Source organism: Sturnus vulgaris, chromosome 30 (assembly GCF_052056855.1).
Source record: "Sturnus vulgaris isolate bStuVul1 chromosome 30, bStuVul1.hap1, whole genome shotgun sequence".
NCBI classification, from domain to species: domain Eukaryota; kingdom Metazoa; phylum Chordata; class Aves; order Passeriformes; family Sturnidae; genus Sturnus; species Sturnus vulgaris.
Window position 1 is genome coordinate 4817369 of NC_142272.1, and position 20825 is coordinate 4838193.

The following is a 20825-nucleotide window of genomic DNA, read 5'->3' on the forward strand; positions in this document are numbered from 1 at the left end:
CCACTTCTTTCATACTTTAAATTTTGGCCCTTCTCAAAGGCCTGGAACAACCCCATGTTATGGGTGGGGTTTGGTGACTTTGGCCCTGCATGTACAGCATGTTCTCTCTTCACGCACATTCTCAGGAGTGGGGAAATTCCAGCAGGGCTTTATGCAGATCTGGGTGCCTTTTTTGGAAAATGTAATGATAGAAGGAGGTAGAATAAACCCTCCCGTGTTCCTCCACCTGCTGAGGCGGCAGGAGAGGCTGTGGGACCTTTGCCAGAGCCTTAGCACGCATCCTCTTCTCCTTAAAGCACCAAATTTGTACTCTGAGGTGGCTCTCTGCTGCCAGCTGCGAGCAGCACACGCACAGCGCTATGCAGGAGAATCTCTTTCAATTGTCAGGTTTGAGGACAGCTAGGAGTCGACGTTGCAGATCCAGGTACTCGCCTATGCCCTGGGAGTAGGCTACCGGATCCATGGCCAGGTGGTGGAAGAGGTTGGGTGGCTCAGCCATTTGAACATCCTGGGGCACACTGAGCTCCTCAGGAAGCCTCCAGTTGCCCACAGTAAAGTGGTTGAGGCGTTTCACTTGCAGGGATAAGCGCAGGCTCTCACTGATATCAAACATTCGCCTCAGGAAATGCCTCCTGCACCACTGTGACACAGGAATGGTGTTCAGGAGGTGCATGACAATGCTTTTCATGGTGTAGGTGGAAAAGCCTATGCCCAGCTGAAGAGACGTGAATAGCTTCAGGCATTTGAGGTGCAAGCTGTCACGGGGAGCCTGCATGGCAATGTGCTGGAAGAATTTCATCTCTGCCACAGCATAAGTCTCAGGCCACAGAGTGCTTGGCGTTCTGGCATATCCAGGCTGGCTGCTCACAAAGATGTCTGAGTCACCTCTCTGCACCCCAAGCTTCATCTCAATCCGGAAGCTTTCTCTGCCATTGGTCACCTTGAATTGGCAGGAGTGTCTGGAGGGCAGCAGCATTAAATGCCAATTTTGTGACTGAGGCAAAGCTGGCCAGATTGCTCTCACCAGCTGGCAGAACCAGCGGGCAGTTTTGTGCACATCCAGGTAGGAGTCGGTGCACAGGGTGTCTAGGAGGCTGGGATCCTGATTCCTCCTCAGCTCCTCCTCGGGGTGGTGCAGGAAGCACAGCATGTTCTCACCCTGCTGCTCCTTGGTGCAGGTGCACTCCAGCTGCACGCGGACACGGAAGTCCCTCACGTGCCTCTGCTCTGCAGAGTCCAGCTCCAGGTGGAAGCTGTGGCCTCGGGGAGGAGTCATGGGGATGAGCACCTGGTACACAACATCCTGCTCACGTGGACTCCAGCCTTCAAAGGCGCTGCCCACCCCGATGGCTCCTTGCAGGACTGGGTAGAAGCTGTTTGATAAGACATGTCCAAAGTAAACTGCATAATTATCCATGAGGTTCCTTGTCCACTCGCAGCCTTTCTGCAGGTCCTGTACAGGCCACTGTATGCGTTCCATTAGAGTTCTTCCAACGTTATCGTCAAAATCATTGTCTTCTTCATGGACTGCAATTGCAAGATCACTGTTTTCTGCATTTGCAGCCTCATTGACAACTTCATTTTCAATATTATCTTCTTCATTTGCAGCAACATTAGTAACTTCCCGTACATTGCCATCATCAGTGCTATCTTCCTTCCGATTCTCATCATCTTCTTCTTTTGCATTTCCAACCTCTACTTCTTCATTTGCATCCCCATTTCTGACTTCCTCTTCATTTGCACCATTGTTTTCTTCTTCAGGCTCCTCTCTCCTCAGGCTCCTTTTGCACCCCATCCACCATAGGACCAAGATAAGGACCAGGAGCACAGCAACAGCTAAGAGCTGCAAGAGCTGCACCTGCTTCAGGGTGAGCTGCTCCACCTCCTGCTCCAGCCTAATCCTCTGCCATTCCAGGTATTTTGCACGCCTTTCCATGCGCAGACGGGTTTCCTCATCCTGATCATCACCCACGAGCTTCGGGTACTGGATGAGGCTTTTCAAGAGCACGAAAAGCAACACTATGGAATTCATGGTCTGCAGGAGGATGGAGAGAAGGCCTTGAGTGGGGCTGTGAGGGAGGCAAGTGGCAGTGGGGGCAGCAGGGACTGGGATCCTCAGGGGTCTGAGGGCAGGAAGGACAGGGCCCCAGACAGCTGGCAGGCAGCAATGCCTACCCACACCAGCGTGGCCTGCCCAAAGCTCTCCCATCAGGGGCTGTCCCTGCATGCAGGGGGAGAACCCAGCCCCGGGTGCAGCTTTTATGCCCCGGCCCTTGTCCCCAGCCCAGCCTCCCCTCCACGTGTGCACTCACTGCTTGCCCAAGCAATGCAGGGCCAGCGTTACCTGCTGGGCCCTTTTATACCTGCCCCCATTGTGACACGTCCCCCCGATGTCACAGGTGTCACAGCGCATCACAACGCAGCCAACCCCACCCTTTGTCCCCACCCTGCCTCAGCCACCCAGAGTGACCCCTGGGTACTGGTTCAGGCTGCTTTTGAGTGTATGTTCTTCAAAGGGCTCCCATTGTTCTTTCTTTTGGGTTGAATTTTATCTGCCCTGCTTTGGCAATCTCATAGATATCCATGTTGGAAGGCACCCTTGAGGATCATTGAGTCTCAGCTTTGACTCCTCACTGCTTGAGCTACACTTCAATCTCAGAATCAGTGTGGCTGTAAACTGATGCCTTGAGGAGCTGGAACAGAGGCTGCACACAGAGTTAAGGAGAACAACATGGGTATTTATTGTGTGGCCCACGAAAGGCCTACAAAAGCCACACCCCAGCAATATAAGTGCCACAGTCATGGCCCCTGCCCAGATGGCTCCAAGATGGAAGGAAAGGAGAGGGCTGGTCACAAAATCTTACACTTTTATAGGTTCTGGTTAATTTGTATGAACCCACCCTCCACCTTTCCACGTAGTTTGCGCTTAGGGCCTGAAGTTTGGAGAAACTGTCCTTGAGTTCTTCACTAGAATAGGACTGTTTTGTCTTCCTCAGCCTAGCACATCAGAAAAGCACATCCAAGGAGAACAGGAAAACTTAAAACTAAAGGCATCATTTCCTCCCTTTAGAGGCTCGACAAGGCCTTTACCTTGTCGAGTCTCTATTCTAAATATTAATAACAAGTATTTAATTACAGATAAGTGACCAATAATAATAAATACCCACCATTAGATAAATACCTACTAGTAAATACATACTTGATAATAAACGTAAACATAAACCTAAGAACAATAAACATCTAACAAGAGTAATATCTTATACAATCAAATGTTATATAAAAGAAAAGTAATTAGGCCCAGAAGAAAAACTATCATTTCCACCAGTCTTTGTTGTCACAATTGTTCAGAAGCAGAAGCTTTCTTAATTCTGGAGTAGTGAATCCAGGGTCCTCTGCCAGCAACTTTGACTAGAGTGAAGGTAGTCAGCAGGACTTTAAATTGTCCTTTCCACTTGGCTTGCAGAGGATCACTGTCCCACCACTTCACATAGACCCAGTCTCCAGGCTGGAACAGATGTGCAGGGGTGTCCAGTCCTATGGGTCTGGATAGCACGATGTAACTCTGAAGCTTTTAGAACTTCTGCAAAGTGAAACTTAGAGCCATTAAATAACCCTGTAAATCACGTTTCCTCTTCATGTTGGTTGCAGCCAACAGTGGAGCCATAAGATCTTCTTGGTGGCAAACACAGAGGCCAACCCAGCCTTGCCCCTGATTATTTCATGAGGGTCTTGGCCAGCCCTGCTCTTTCACCTGGTTATCTAAGCAGAGTTTCACCTGCCTCATCCAGCAACAAGTGGCTACCAGAGCACACAAATTTGCATTAACATTGGAACTACAATGGGGTGCAGCAGCTCGTTGAAAATGCCAGTGGCCATGGGGAACCAGCCAAAAGGAACTTCCCACCAGTGGTGTTCTCCTGCCCTCCTAATTTGTTCCATTCCCTATTTTAGAACTTTACCCTCATGGTGAACTGTTATTAGGATCTTTTTAGCTTTGGCCTTGGCATTTTCTGGCAGCTGCTGCAGATTTGCATGCTGTAACATTTCTTCTACAAGTATTTGTGTTTATACACAAAACCACAGTCTCTAATTGTAGTTACATTACAAATACACGTATTTACGTTACCAAACACAGTCTGGGTACAAGCTTCCAAGCCTCCAATTCTCCTTCTTCTCCCTGACAATGGTTTTGGTGAGGTAGGCATGTAAAGGAATTGATGCTTCTCCAATTTGAATACCAAAGGTAGAAGAAAAAACTGTGTTTCTCTTACCCCAGTTACCCCAATAACATGTACAGTGTCGTGACTCAGTTTCCCTTCTAAGGTATTTAACATAGAATATGCTGCTCCACAATCTACAAAAATTACTTGATGTCAACTTTCCCCAGCTTAGTTATAATCAAGGGCTCTGCTGGGGGAATAGCCCTTGGTTGTCATCACTCAGAGCCTGAGCCACTTGAGGTTTGTACTACTGAGAGCTGGGAAACTGCGGATTTTTCTTTTAACACTGGACAGTCCTTTTTCCAATGTCCCCACTTTCTACAGTATGCACACTGGTCCTTCTGTGTAGGGGAAGCTTTGTTGGGTGACTTTTTCTGAGTTGCCTTCTTACTAGGTTGGGATTTAACTCTTTTAGTTGAACCTCTATCTCAAAACACTTTCCAGGCAACCTCTAGCAGCCTCTCCATATCTCAGACCCCCTCTATCTTTTGCAGCTTCCTTCTTATATCATTTGAGGCCTGACCCATAAACAACAAAACCAGATGTGCTTTACCATCAGCTGATTCAGGGTCTAGATCAGTATATTTGATGGCAGTTTCTCTTCACCTGTTCAAAAAATCAGATGGTGATTCATCATCATTTTGTCTTACTTCAGAAAGCTTTGACCAATTTATAGCTTTAGGTACTCCATGTTTTAACCCATATACCACAAGACTTTGATATCGTTTTAGCCTCGCAATATGTTCTGGTATATTTGGATCCCACCCAGGATTCTCAAGGGGAAATATCTGGGTGACAGTACCCTGAAGAAATCCACTGGCTATGCTCCCCTCCACTGAGGTTATGATGGCTTTATTGACCATTTGTCTCTCAATGAGGTCGAGTAATGTATCTAACATGGAGTTTAAATCTGCCCAGTCGGGGATTTGTGAGTTAATAGCCTGCTCCACTAATTTTGCCACTTTATTTGGGTTTTCTTTATATTTTCCTACAGTAGTTTTCCACTGTTCTCACTCTATAAGGGAGTATGGTACTTTCACATATACTGGCCCCTGATTACCAACTGCCTGTCATAAAGGGACTTGCAAAACTGGTTCTCTGTCCCTCTCCCTTTTTGATCTAGTGCGGTGGGCAATTGGGCTACGCTCTCTGAGGACCTTTTTGGCTATCTTTCCCCTTCTCCTCCTGTTTAAGGCAGCAATAACCTCGTCCATTTCCCCATCCTCCTCTTCCTCCTCAGAGTCATTTGAGCAAGAGCTGTCTGACTATTGTAGCCAAGAGTCGATCTCGGCTATCCCAATCCTGGAAAGCATCATACAAGACCTGTTGTGACTCTGCTGCCGGGCTGTGTGTCTGCAATCTTTGATGATTTCACCTTCCGAGGCAGCTGCCTGGCCTTTGGTTTGCCATGGCACCTCACAGGCCTGAGAACGGAGGAGGTGTCGCTCCCCTTTGGGAGGTTCCCTCTCCCCCTTCCCTGTAAAAGGCCCTGTCCCCCGGCCTCTCCCCTCGGGAGGGTGCCAGGGGCTGCACACACTGGCTCTCTCCTCCCCCCTTCCCCACTGTTATGAATGATGTTCTATTTTTTCCAATTTATCAAACAACAAGATTAAATTTAATACTAAGTTTTTAATAGTAACAAAATTAATACAATCAAAGTATTGGAGATGACAATTAAAGTATTGGAGATGAAACAAAGCGCATGTATTTAAGAATATACAAAATTTGGCAGTAAGTAATTTAGTATAATTGAGGTTCGTATAAAGCATAAGCAAAACCGACCGGGGAGGGGCCCCCTCCGACCAGGGGTACAGGGAGTGGCTCCCATTCCTCACGTACCAAAGCATCCAGGCTAACAATCCCACTTATTGACTGTAGGCTACAGAAGGTTCTAGAAAGCTCCTCCTAGTTTCTATTCCTAAAATCTACGTAACTATACTGCACGGTGCATGCTCTACTAATGGGTTAGGGGGTCTCTCATCCTTTTAAGGGTCTTATTTCTGATGAAGGCTCATCATCTTCATCAGTGACCGAGGTGTGACCCGCAGGTAGCACAGGCGCCCTGTGTGACTGAGCAGATGTTTTCCATAACATGACTCTAATTGAGTCCCATGCTTGGAATCATCCCATTTTGGCCCATTTCAAGTTTGAAGCTCTATTTCTAGATGCTGTTTACCAGACCTACGTCCTTCTACTGTTCTTGTTTGACTTTCTTCCAACCTCCTTCTTCGACTCCCAACATCTGGAAGATGTCCTTTGCCCTGTCTCACCCATTTCCCCCCTCACTCTGTAACAATTGTTTTCTATTGATCTAAATACAATTTTGTTAATATAGTTACAACTTAATTAGCACGAATCACATTTATTACACCCAGCCCTCGGGCTGCTGCCGGAGGTGGTGGTGGGGGCAGTGTCCATTGCTGCCCCGGCCCGCCTTCCTCCTCCTCCTTCACTGCCCAGGGCCCCCCTGAGCTGTGGCTCCCCTGGCCCCCCTTTGCGGCAGTGCCGGAGGAGGGGCCGTGCCCTGGCCTGAGCCCACGCCCCGGCCCGGGCCCCCGCCCAGCGCGGCCGGGACCGATCCTGTCCTCATGGCAGGAGCCACCAGATCTGTCTCCGCCTCCTCTGGGTTTTTATATATACTGCTGAAAGGTAGCTCTTTCTTTTTGTCTTTTCAGACTAACATATGTTCTTTCTTCTTATATAGGTCCTGCTCACATGCTAATACCATAAAAAGTCAGGCATACTCTAATTCTTCAAAGAATCTATCTCGGCGTATTCGGGATATTAAACTTGATATTAATTTTCGATCTAAACTACCAACTTTAGGCCATGTTTCTCCATCATCTAGCTCATATGTTGGCCAGATTTTCTCCAAGAGTCTGATAAGTTTAGGTTTTGAAAGTATAGAGTCTTCCCCGAATAGATTTGCCCAATTTTTCAATATTAACCCCAAGGGGCTATCCCTTGGAATAACACTATTATCATGTTCACCAGAAAATGCACAACCCATTCTGATGCCCAAAATAAAGAGTAAGAGACACAAACAGAGAGTCGGGGTAGAACTCACAACTCTCAGAGTCACAGCACAAATGCTACGCCGCCTTCTGGCTCTAGATGCTGCAATTTAAATCTGCTCTTTAAGAAGAGGGATAAAGAGCAAACAATTCTACTTGGAACTCTAAGGTTCCCCAAACGAATTTGCAATTTACAAAATTATAACCCACAAACCCTCCTAGCACCTAACCCAGATGCTAAACAGAATACCCTTTTATTCGGTCACTCACGTGCCTCTGTCCCCAGGGTTCTTGGCTCTGATACCTCTGGAGCTCTGCTGGGCCTTTTCGGGGCTGCTGGCAGAACTTCAGTCCAGGGGGTTTTCCAGATGCCTTCACTGTCCCCTCTGGGTCGCCAGCTCTGATGCCTTGAGGAGCTGGAACAGAGGCTACACACAGAGTTCAGGGGAATAAAATGGGTATTTATTGTGAGGCCACGAAAGGCCTACAAAAGCCACACCCCAGCAATACAAGTGCCACAGTCGTGACCCCTGCCTGGATGACTCCGAGATGGAAGGAAAGGAGGAATTGGTCACAAAATCTTACACTTTTATAGGTTTTGGTTCATTTGCATGAACCCACCCTCCACATTTCCATGTTGTTTGTGCTTAGGGCCTGAAGTTTGGAGAAACTGTCCTTGAGTTCTTAACTAGAATAGGACTGTTTTGTCTTCATTACCCTAGCACATCAGAAAAGCACATCCAAGGAGAATAGGAACACTTAAAACTAAAGGCATCAGGTATAGTCTGTCAGGCAACCAGCACAGGCCTAGGCCAGGCTCGGAGAGCTGCACTGGGGGTGACCAAAGGCCTTGGGGGGCTGGGACCCCCCCTGCCAGCAGCAATGAGATTTGTGTCCCCTGGCTGTGGCTGCTGTCCCTCGCACTGAGGCCCATGAGAAGACACCATTTCCTTCCAGCCCCAGGGCTGGTGACCTCCTCTCCCACCCCACAGAGCTCTGGAGGGCTCCTGCTGCTCTCCTGCCCTCACCATTCCCACCCCAGACTCCAATGCTTGGGGACAGCCACGAGCATCCTGTGAGGCCACGGGTCCACGTTCCCAAGAGATGGGGTCAGGGCTTGTCTGTCGTGCTTGGCACAGCCCAGGCAGGGCTTTCATAGCCACATTCCACACTGGAAATGAATCCATTACATTTTAAAAAGAATGACAGAATATCTTTTATTTTCCTGTTGATTCTTTTCTAGTCTATACACTGATACCAGCAATCTCTAGTTGATATTGATCCCAAGAACCTCCTAATGCAGTCTGAAAAAATATGAAAGTCAAGACACTTTATGGGTGACAATCAATCACACTCTGTCCCTACCCACACCCCACCATTTCCCCCATCCAACCCCTGGCACTCAGAGCAGCCTTGTGCAAATCTGAGCTCCCTCCCCTCCAGGCTGTGCCTGCAGCTTCCAGCTCCTTGGCACCAACTCCCACCTGCTTTCCTTGGAGAAGGAGCTGCCTGAGACACAGAGGGATGTTCATTTCTTGTCAGCAAATAAAATAAAGCCAGGCACAGCTCCATAAAAAACAGAAGTCCAGCCCAAGGAGTTCTGGGCAATGGAGTCACATCTAGGGGTGTCCCCAGGGCTCAGAATTCGGGTCAGGGCAGTGAAATCTCTTGATTGCTGATGTGGACAAGGCCATGGAGGGCACCCTCAGTCAGTGTCCAGGTGAGGCCAAGCTGGGTGGGAGTGTGGCTGTGCTGCAGGGCAGGAAGCTCTGCAGAGGGATCTGGACAGGCTGGAGCCATGGGCCCAGGACAATTGGATGAGGTTCAGCAAGGCCAAGGGCTGGCTCCTGCCCTGGGCTCACAACCACCCCAAATCCCTGGCTGTGCCCTGCCCCTGATCCCCACAGCCTGTCCTGTTTCCTTCATCCCTGCATTGCCAGGGACTTTGTGGGACAAGGGAGCTCTGCTGTGGGGATGGAGGGAGGTGCAAGTGCCAGCACTGCAGTGGGAACCACAACTCATCAGGTTTGTGTCCTTTGGGGCTCAGCAACTGGTGAGACTCAGAGGCACAGGTAGGTCTTCCTTCATTGCCACGACATAGAAGTTTAACCTGATAAAATTTAATACCCATCACAGCTCTTCCCTCAGTGCTGTGCAATGTCCCAGCAGTATCCTCCATCTACCATCCACAAGGGATTTCTGTGATAGAGATATACACAGCTGAGATGTTGCATCAGAATGCTCCACATGGAGTAGGTTTAAAAAAACCTCAAATCTTGTTCTATTTGCAAGGCTGCCTGTAGTGGATGCCAAAGGGTGCTCAGGCTGATTTTAAAATTGCCTAAAATCTGAAACCAGCCTGACTCATTTTATTTCCTCATGCCCAGGCTGGCATGAGGAGCCCCTCAGCCTTCCCTGCTCCAGGCTGGACAAGCCCAGCTCCCTCAGCCTCTCCTCACAGCCAAAGGGCTCCAGCCCCACCTTGGAGGCCCTTCCCTCACCCTGCTCCAGCCCCAGACATCTTTCCTGCCCTGGGCAACCCAAACCAGGCCCCAGTGACCTGGATAATCCACGTCCTTGATGTCCTGGTCACACAGCCCTGGCCCCTTGTCCCCGTGTCAGGCTCTGGGGTTGATTTGTGGAACATCCTTGGGGGAGGCTGTGGCTCCAGGTGGAGCAGGGGGATCCCGGGGGACAGGGGACCCTGCTGGGCATGAACAGCATTGGACTTGTCTGGGGCAACTGTGAGGGGGGCTGGGGCAGAGTGACCACCCAGTGATCTCACACAGCCCTGCTGTGCTGTCACACAGCCCTGCTGTGATGTCACAGCCTGCTCTGTGATGTCACAGTCAGCGCTATGATGTCACACAGCCAGCCTATGATGTCATAGCTGCTCAATGACCTCTCATAACCCAGTCTATGATGCCATAAGCCACTCTGTGACCTCATGTTCCCAGATGATAAATTGCCCACCCCAGCTGAGCTAACACAATGTTTGTTCTCCAAAACCACTGGCCTCTGCAAACTTCACAATGCTCATTGTGTGAGAAAGAGAACTGGAAGTTCCCCAGCCTCAGTGTCCTGCCAGCTCAGCCAGGCTGAACTGGAACATTGGGGTCCACGACCACCAGGGACCAGCAGAGAGAGCCCCAGGACAGAAGAACCCACGGGTAAAGGGGAGGGGAAATATGTTCATGATTTTGGGGAAATGATTATCATATGTGTGTTTAGTCCAGGACAGTCAATGAATAAGTCTGCAAACTACAGAATATAAACAGAAGCTTTCCTGTACTCAGCATGCACGGCTTTGGGAGGAGCTGTCCCCCTGTGTATCCAGCCAAATAAAGAATGCTGCTTTTTAATGCTACATTGGTGTTAAGCAGTTTTTTATTTTGCCCGATGTTTGGTAACACTCCCAAGGAAAGCTCTGTCTCCTGCTGTTCACAAACAGAGAAGGGCTGGTGGGAGATGTGGTGTTCAGAGGCTGTTTGGGGTACAGTGACCATGAAATAATCCAGTTTTCAATATTCTGTGAAAAAAGGAGGGCTATCATTTAAACTTCTACAGTGGAATCATGGAGGGCAAACTTCAGCCTATTCAGGATGCAGATTTGGAGAGAACCAAATCAGGTACTGATTTTTTTGAGTGAAACAGCCTGTAAAAATAAAGGTTTTCAGGAAGGATGGACACACATCAAGAAAGAAATCTTGAACGAGAAGGAGCAGCCTGTCCTGCATGTCAAAACTGAGCTAGCAAGGAAAATGACTGGCCTGGCTGGGCATGGAGCTTTTTCCAGGAACTCAGGGAAAAAGAAGGTGCATCAGCTTTGGACCAAGGGGAAGGCAACTCAGGAAGATTTTAAGGATGTTATTAAATCTTGCAGGAAGAAAAGGAGAGAGGTGAAAGCTCTATTGCAGCTTAACCTTGCCACTTCTTTGAAAAATACTGAAAATAATTTTTATACAGATATTTATAGCTAAAGCAGGGACAAGGAAAACCTCAGTTTTTTATTGGATGCAGTTGGGAATATAGTAAAGATGAGGAAGAATTTCAGGTACTTAACACATTCATTGCATCAGTTTTCAACACTAAGAAAGGTTGTCCCCAGGACAAGTGTTCACCTGAGCTGGTAGATGGGGACAGGGAGCAGAACAGAGCCCTGTAATCCAGGAGGAAGCAGCTGGGGACATGCTGAGCCACTCAGATGCTCACAGGTGTCTCTGGGAGCAGATGGGATCCATCCTAGGGGGATGAGGGAGCTGCTGGATGAGCTCCCCAAGCTGCTCTCCATCATTTCTCATCAGTGCTGGCTCAGCAGGGAGGTGCCAGAGGACTGGAGGTGCCAATGTGAGCCCATCCCCAAGAAGGGCTGGAAGGAGGATGTGGGGAACTGCAGGCCTGTCAGCCTGACCTGGGTGCCTGGTGAGGTGATGGAACAGATCACCTTGAGTGCCATCACAGGGCACCTCCAGGATGGCTGAGGGATCAGAGGCAGCCAGCGTGGATTTCAATATCTGCATTGATGATCTGGATGAGGGCATTGAGTGCAGCATCAGCAAATGTGCAGATGGCACCAAGCTGGGTGTGAGTGTGGATGTGCTGGAGGGTAGGAGGGCTCTGCAGAGGGACCTGGACAGGCTGGATCCAGGGCCCAAATCCAAAAAGGTGAGGTTTAACCAGACAAAGTGCCAGATCCTGCACTTTGGTCACAACAACCCCTGCAGTGCTCCAGGCTGGGGACAGAGTGGCTGGACAGCAGCCAGGCAGAAAGGGACCTGGGGGCACAGATGGACAGCAGGCTGGACATGAGCCAGCAGTGTGCCCAGGTGGCCAAGAAGGCCAATGGCTCCTGGCCTGGATCAGCAATGGTGTGGCCAGCAGGAGCAGGACAGTGATTCTTCCCCTGTGCTCAGCACTGGTTGGGCAGCACCTCGAGTGCTGTGTCCAGTTCTGGGTCCCCAATTTAGGAAGGACATGGAGGGGCTGGAGTGTGTCCAGAGAAGGGCAACAAGGCTGGTGAGGAGTGTGGAACAGAAGTCCTGTGAGGAGTGGCTGAGGGAGCTGGGGATGTTTATCCTGGAGAAGAGGAGGATCAGGGGAGACCTCATCACTCTCTACAACTCCCTGACCGGAGGGTGCAGCCAGGTGGGCTCTTGGCCCAGGGAAAAGTGACAGAACAAGAGGACGCAGCCTTAAGCTGTGCCAAGGGATATTTAGGTGGCAGCTTAGGAAATATTCTTCACAAAAATAGGTGATTGGGCATTGCAATGGGCTGCCCAGGGAGGTGGGTGAGTCACTGTCCCTGGAAGCATTTAAGAAGGTCTGGATAGGGCACTGAGTGCCCTGGTCTGGGTGACAAGGTGGTGTTGGGTCACAGGTTGGACTTGATGAACTCAAAGGTCTTTTCCAGCCTAGTTAATTCTGTGATTCTGTGATGAATGTGACACTACAGAGACCCAGGGAAGCAAGGGGCCATTGTGACACTGTGGGGCTAAATGGAACCAAGGTCCATTGATGACTTTGGGTCATTGTGGAACCACGGACGCCACAGGGACACAGTGGGCTTTTTGAACCAAGGGGCCATTGTTACACTGCAGGGACTCATGGAACTAAGGGAACAATTTTGACATCTAGGTGACCCCTGGAACTAAGGGCCCACTGTGATACTGCAGGGCCTCATGTACTCAGACACCACGGTGACACTGACACTGCAGGGTGTCAGGGCACCAAGAATCCATTGTGACACTGCAGGATCTTGTGTCACCAGGGCTCCATTGTGACACTGTGCAAACAAGGAGTCCGTTGTGACACAGTGGAACCTCGGGTAACAATGGGGCCATGGTGACACTGCAGGGCCCCATGGAACCAAGGGGTCAGTGTCACTCTTTGGGGCCTCATGGAAGCTCAGAGACCACTGTGACACTGCTGGACCTTGTATAACCAAGGTGCCACTGTGGCACTGAGGGGCCCAAGGATCCAAGAGACGTTGCGAAACCAAGATGTTCCATGGGACCAAAGGGATATTGTGTCACTGGGAGGACTCATGGAATCATGGAGACCATTGTGATACTCTAGGGACTCATGGAACAGTGGTGAAACCAAGTTGGCGGGGGAGTGTTGATCTGCTGGAGGGTAGGAGGTATCTGCACAGGGATCTGGACAGGCTGGATACAGGGCCCAAATCCAATAAGGTTGAGTTTAACCAGTCCAAGTGCCGGACCCTGAACATTAGCCACAACCATCCCTGCAGCGCTACAGGCTGGGGACAGAGTGACTGGACAGCAGCCAGGCAGAAAGGAACCTGGGGGCACAGATGGACAGCAGGCTGGACATGGGCCATCAGTGTGGCCAGGTGGCCAAGAAGGCCAATGGCTCCTGGCCTGGATCAGCAATGGTGTGGCCAGCAGGAGCAGGACAGTGATTCTTCCCCTGTGCTCAGCACTGGTTGGGCAGCACCTCGAGTGCTGTGTCCAGTTCTGGGCACCCAATTTAGGAAGGACATGGAGGGGTTGGAGCGTGTCCAGAGAAGAGCAACAAGGCTGGTGAGGGGTCTTGAGCACAAGTCATGTGAGGAGTGATTGAGGGAGCTGGGGATGTTTATCCTGGAGAACAGGAGGTTCAGGGGGAACAAGGTAGTGTCAGAGCACAGGTTGGACTCGACGATTTACAAACTCTTTTCCAGCCTGGCTGATTCTGTGATTCTCTGAAACCACCCCTGGAGCAGTTGCAGGATGAGCCCTGGGCCTCCACGAGGTCCAGCAGCCCAGGTCCCTCAGCTTCTCCACACAGCCCCAAAGCCCATCCTGTCAGTCCTGCAGAGCCTCTCCAGCCCCTCCTCATTGCCCACAACAGGGAGCCCCACACCCAGACACAGCAGCCCAGATGTGCCCCCCTGGCCTGTGGTGTCTCTGGCAAGGGAGCAGCACGAGGCACTGCAGGACACTGCAAACAATTCCTGAAGCACTTGGAGGATGATTCTGCTCCTTAGGAGATGTTCTCATGATGCTAGCTCAGGAACTGAAATGGGGAGTGGGGCCAGAGAGGAAAGGGCAAACAAGGATGGGCTGTTTACAGAGGAAGGAACAAGGATGGGCAAGGATGGGCAGCCCTGGCTGTGAGCAGCAATGTCTGCAGTGGGACAGGAAACTCACAGCTGATGGGAGCAAACTTTCTGGCTGACTTCAGAGGCCACGACAAAGCTGAGTGGTTTCCCTGCCGTCCCCCAGCCCTTGCTGGCCACAGGGGCTGATGGCATTTGTGCTCACTCAGCTCCATGTCCCCACAGCAGCACCATGGGGGTGCTGAGCCTGCTGTGTGCAATGCAAACAGGGGCTCCTGAGCCAGTGCTGCCGTGTGTGTGCCTGCAAGGATGCAGCTCCTGTGTGAGCTGGGGGAGAGGCCAGGGCTGCAGAGGGGGGATGTTGTTGGCAGGTGCATGAGGATGCTCTGGGACGCTGCCCTGGGGTGTCCAGCACAGTGGGGATGGATCAGCCCCTGCTCTGCTGCTCCTTGCCAGGGTCTCACCTTTGCAGGGAGCTTGCAGAGCACCAGCCATGCTGTTTGCCCCCAGCCTGCCCACGGCCAGCCTGGGGCTGCTCCCGGGGCTTTTCTGTGCTCAGCATTGGGCTGGCCAAGTGTTGTGGAGAGAGCCTGGCCAAGGAGCCTGGAGCCCCCAGGCCCTGCCCTGAGGTGTGAGCTCTGCCCCAGCAGTGCCCATGGCCTGTCCCTGCTGCAGCCCCAGAACTGCCACCCCAGGGCTGTGCCCGGCCCCCAGAGCACTCAGGCCCTGCAGCAACACGAGGGCCAGGAGGGCAGCGGGGCAGTGGAACAGGAGCAGCACTGGCAACACCAAGTGCTGCTGCTGCTGGGCACAGCTGCTGTGCCAGCACTGATCTGCCCCAGCTCTGCACACAGACATTGCTGCTGCAGCTCCGGAGAAGGGAACAAAAGGGGCATCCTGGAGAAAACTTTGCTGGGAGATCCTTTATTTTGTTTAAATTTACCAAGAGCGCAGCCCCTCATTGACACAGTCTCTGCGTCACAGAAAAGATGGAGAAAATCAAAAGGAAATAAAGCACAAATAATGACATTTCTTTGTGGACAATATTGAAAAGCTAAAACAGAGGAAAGAAAAGATCAAACCAACAAGCAAACCAACAAGAAGAATCAAAGGTGACTTTTATTACAAGTGATTTTCAGAAATTGGCAAGCAGTTTACTGCTTCTGAAACCATCTAGTGTTCAGTCTCCACACTGCAGCCTTGAGCTCATGGCTTCTCAGGCTGTAGATGAGAGGGTTCAGGGCTGGAGGCACCACAGAGTACAGACAGGGCCAGATCCAGAGAGGGGGATGAGATGGAGAGGGGCTTCAGGTAGGCAAACACTGCAGTGCTGAGGAACAGGGAGACCACAGCCAGGTGAGGGAGGCAGGTGGAAAAGGCTTTGTGCCTTCCCTGCTCAGAGGGGATCCTCAGCACAGCCCTGAAGGTTTGAACATGGGAGAAAACAATTAACACAAAACAACCAAATACCAAACAGACACTAACAGCAATGATCCCAAGTTCCCTGAGGTAGGATTTGGAGCAGGAGAGCTTGAGGATGGGTGGGATTTCACAGAAGAACTGGCCAGGGCATTGCCATGGCACAGGGGCAGGGAAAATGTATTGGCCGTGTGCAGCAGAGCATTGAGAAAGGCACAGGCCCAGGCAGCTGCTGCCATGTGGGCACAAGCTCTGCTGCCCAGGAGGGTCCCGTAGTGCAGGGGTTTGCAGATGGACACGTAGCGGTCGTAGCACATGATGGTCAGGAGGGAAAACTCTGCTGAGATGAAGAACGTAAAGAAAAACACCTGTGCAGCACATCCTGAGTAGGAGATGTGTCTGGTGTCCCAGAGGGAATTGTGCATGGCTTTGGGGACAGTGGTGCAGATGGAGCCCAGGTCGCTGAGGGCCAGGTTGAGCAGGAAGAAGAACATGGGGGTGTGCAGGTGGTGGCCGCAGGCTACGGCGCTGATGATGAGGCCGTTGGCCAGGAGGGCAGCCAGGGAGATGGCCAGGAAGAGGCAGAAGTGCAGGAGCTGCAGCTGCCGCGTGTCTGCCAATGGCAGCAGGAGGAAGTGGCTGATGGAGCTGCTGTTGGACATTTCGTGTCTCTTTGCCTCATGGACTGTTGAAAGAAGACATTGGAAACCTGGGACAAATTTCCTTGAGTCAATCCTACACTACTTTTTAAAAATTTACTTTAAATTGCTTCTCTTTCATTGGGGAAATTCCACTCTCCTTTTTTTTTATCTCTCAGCTTGCGATTTTTCTTTTTTCAGGGGGATAATTTTTTTTTCAGCATTGATCTCAGCCTGAACACTGGGGAGCCCAGAGAGAAACGGGGCTCCCTGTGCCTCAGTGCAGTCAGACCTGCTGTTCCTCAGAGATGTGCCCTTTGCTCAATGCACCTGACTGTAATTCAGGGTGATGACACTTAAAATGGGCTTAAAAAAAAAAAAAAAAGATGTCATGAAAGCTCAATTTTTACAAGAAATTTCCCTAAACTTTTCTTGTCTTTTTTGTTTGGTTTGGTGGTTTGGTTTTTTTTTTTTGTGTGTGTGTGTATTGCTGAACAGAGAGGGATACCAAGGTTTGATCTGGCTCTCTGGTGCCTGGAGTTGTGCCTACTTGGAGAGGCTTCTCTCTATCCAAGCCTTGTCCCTGCCAGTGCTGCCAGAGCCCAGCCCAGCTCTGGGGGCTCAGCTCTGCCCTGCACACCCCTCCCAGCACAGGGCACTGCCCAGGGCCATCTCCCTGCCAGCAGGGCCTTAAGGGCAGCTCACACAAACTGAGATGCTGCAAGCCAAGATGCTGCTGCTGCTGTCTGTAGGCACAGGAGGGTGAGGAGGCACTTTGTGAGGGAGATGGGAGGCAGATGTGCTGATGCCCAGTGGTACAGTGCAGGAGTGTCAGTGACACAGACACACCTGACAGCCCCTTTGCCTTGCCTTGAGGAGAAAGCTGAGAGCAGCCCTGGCCATGCAGCACCATCTCCACAGCAGGAGGAATCTGCCCTGATGGGGGTGGCTCCTTGCACCTCCAACTTCTCCCCACAGTCCATGGGGAGCTGCCAGGCAGGCTGAGAGCTGTCCCTGGCAGGTGGCACATGGGCTGGGCTGGCCAAGAGCCCTGAGGGCTGCAGGAGCTGCTCTGCAGGACAGCCCTGGGCAGCCCTGGCTGCAGCCCCAGCTTCAGCCCCTGCAGCCGTCCCTGGCAGCAGGAGCCGTCCTGCCCTGTCCCTCTGACGGTGCCCAGGGCAGCCCCGCTCTGCAGAACATCATCATCATCCTCCTCCTACTCCTCCTCCTCCTCCTCCTCCTCCTCCTCCTCCTCCTCCTCCTCCTCCTCCTCCTCCTCCTCCTCCTGCTCCTGCTGTGCCTCAGAGAAACTGGGGGAGTCCTCCTGACACATCCCCCCGGCTGTGGGCTGTGCTGGCTCCAGGAGATGCCTCCAGGAGCACAGGGGACATTGCCCTGCACCCACACACTCACCATGTCCAGGGCTGTGAAGATGTTTCCCCAAGTGCAGTCTCAGCTCAATGTCTTCCCAGTCCTGATTCTCTTGAGCCTGTCTGTGCCCGGCTCCTGTGCCCTCAGTGCCTGCAGGCAGTGCCCTCAGCCCTGCTGGGCTGGCAGAGGAGCTGCTCCTCAGCAGAAATGTCTTTTTGAAGCTTCTCTTGGTTTACCTTGGGAGCTGCCTCTGTGCCAGGAGCCCGGCCCAGCTCAGCAGCCCAGACACAGCACAAGGACTTGAATGAATCTCTTGGGGCTTAGTTCTTGTTTATATCAGACTCAGTCCCTTAGAGAATGTTCAAAAAATTTCTCAAGAGCTCAAAGTTAACTTTAAACACTGAAATTTCTTGAAGTTTTAATGGATTCCACTGAGGGTTATGACTGAGAAAGTGTCTCCAGGTTCCAGATAGAACATTGAAGGCTCTGATGACAGGTGGGGACAAACAAGGGAAAGGTGTCTCTGATGCTGAGCACACCTGGATGTGTTTCAGGAATGCCAAGGGCCAAGGGCTGAGCCCCAGCCCCTGGCAAGGCAGATCCTGTCCCTCCCTCATTGCTCAGGGCTCTTCCCGGCCCACTGGGCTCTGGCCATGTGCAATGCCAAGGGCAGCACCATGGGGCGGCCCCTGCCAGGCTGCTGAGCAGGGACAAGGAGGCAATGAGGCCCCAGCACAGCAAGGCTCACTTGTCCCCTGCTGGCCTCAGGCCCAGGGCCAGCCTGCATGGCCCAAGTGCTGCAGGAGTTGGCTGTGTCAGGGCCTTTCAGCTGCTGCCCATCCCTGTGCCCTCTGCAGCCCAGGCTGTCCTACGGTGTCCATGCCCTGTGCCTCTGTCCCTGCAGGCTGTCGTCATCCCCCGGCTGCCCCACCTCGCTGGCCCCTTCCTTTGCTGACAGCTCTGCCTCCTGCCTGCCTCTGCCTGCACACACAAAGCCTTGGCCTTGACACCAAAAGGGTTTAATTCAAGTTTTACTGTGCCTATGTTCCTGTGAACTTCATCTGCCTATGAACTTTCAGCAGAGAAACAAGGCATTGTGGGGCTGCTTTCCCAGATGGGACAGTTGGAAGAAATGAAGAAGACATCTGGCTCCAGGCTGCAGTGATAGAAAAATCACAGACTGTAACTGGGAAATAGGCATGACTTCTATGGAAATGGGTAAATTGTAATGCACATGTAGTGACTGAAGTTAAGCCACACGCTTTTAGAATCACATGTCCGCATGAGGTTAGGTGTTATCCTTTGCTGGACCTCAGGCCTGAATAAATTATGCCCTTTTAAACACCAGATTAGTTTCAAAGAGTCTTATTCTTATATATCGGAGATTTGGTAACATTGTGGCCTCAGGGACCCAAGGAGTCCACTGTGACACTGTGGAATCTCATGGCACAAAGGCCCCATTGTGACACAATAGAATCCCATGGAACCAAGGGGCCTTTTTAACCCTGTGGGGCTGCATGAAACCAAAATCCATTTGGACACAGCGGGGCCCAATGGCACTGATGGTCCATTGTGATAGTGCAGATCCATGGAGACCATTGTGACACCACAGAAATGCCTGGAACCAAAATTCCATTGTGACAGAGAAAGGTCTCATGGAACCAAGGGGCCATTGTGACACAGCAGGGCCTGACAGAACCAAGGAGTCCATGGTGACACTGTGGAGCCTCATGGAACAAAGGGTCTGTTGTTACACTGGGGGCCCTGTGGAAGCATGGAGACCCTTCTGATACTGTGGTGCTCCATTAAACAAAGGGGCCATTCTGACAGTGCCACCCCTCACGGAACCAAGGGCCCAATTGTGTCACAGTGGGGCTTTATGGAACCAAAGGTCCATTGTGACACTGCAGGGCCTTGTTTAACCAAGGGGCCATTTTAGCACAGCAGGGCCTCATGGAATCAAGGGGACCACAGTGACAGTGTGGGGCTCCATGGGATGAAGGGTCCATTCTGACACCATGGAACCAAGGAGGCCATTTTGAAGCAGTGGGGCCTCATGGAACCATGGAGACCATGATGACACTTTGAGGCCTCATCTAACCTAAAGACCATTGTGGCACTGCAGGAACTCATGGAACCAAGGGCACAATAGTGACACTGTGAGGCTCCAAAGGACCAAGGGGGCATTCTGACACTGCAGAACCAAGGGTCCATTGTGACACAGCAGGACCTCATGAAAGCATGGAGGCCATTTTAAAAGTTTGAGGCTTTTTTAAACTAAAGGGCCATCCTGACACTTCAGAGCCCTGTGAAACCAAGGGGACCCTAGTGACACTGTGGGGCTCAATGGGACCAAGCGGTCACTGTGACACTGTGGGGTGTCACAGAACCAATCGTCTGTTGTGACACTGCAGAGCCTTATGGAATCATGGTCACTACTGTGACACAACAGATCTCATTGAACAAAGGGGCCATTGTGACACTTTGCAGCCCCATGGAACCGAGGAGTCCATTGTGACATTACTGGGGCTTGCCAGGCCAAGGGGCAATTGTGGCACTGTGTGGCACGGTTATGGGGGGCAATTGTGGGGGTTTAGATAAGTCCCTGCCCTTTTCCCAGGCCTCTGGCAGCAGGCAGTGTCTTTATTGAGGTGGTCAGCACCCAAAATCTCACTCTCATTTGCAATATCTTTAATAATGGCTAATTCGGTCTATTATAGCATGAATTCTTTATTTAATAGACAGAAAACTAACAGACGTAAGACTTAAACCAATACTGCACAGGAATAAGGACAAAAAGAGACTTCAACCAGGTATATACAGCACGAGGTTAAAGGTACCTCTTAATATTACAGCTAGCAAAGATATAACTTAGGATTTATTGTATCTTACCGTCCAATTGTTGGTGGAGTCTCATATCGAGATCCTTTCCCTCAATCCCCAGGGAAGTACCCCTGGAATCTGTGTGCAAACTACAAGAAGAAGCCCTTTACACCTTCAGGGTGTGCATGTGGTGGCTTCTGCTTCTGTGATAACTCATATGTATTTTAGTTTGTAAAACAGTCTCTCTCAGTCAAGAATATTTCTTTTATCTCTTCCCACA

General features: G+C 51.1%; 1 protein-coding gene across 2 annotated transcripts; it reads right to left on the reverse strand.

Moving 5' to 3' along the window:
• Positions 1–257: 257 nt before the first annotated feature.
• LOC148220883 (inositol 1,4,5-trisphosphate receptor-interacting protein-like 1) lies at positions 258–2032 on the reverse strand. Of its 2 annotated transcripts, none has more exons than XM_088180881.1 (2): positions 1812–2032; positions 258–1583 (listed from the first exon to the last, which is right to left on the reverse strand). In XM_088180881.1, exons 1-2 carry the CDS (start codon positions 2030–2032, stop codon positions 377–379), a joined length of 1428 nt encoding a protein of 475 aa, XP_088037007.1. In that variant the 3' UTR covers positions 258–376. The 2 variants fall into 2 exon arrangements, with proteins under 2 accessions (XP_088037007.1, XP_088037006.1); XM_088180880.1 differs by having other exon boundaries at positions 258–1616; positions 1722–2032.
• Positions 2033–20825: the final 18793 nt, after the last annotated feature.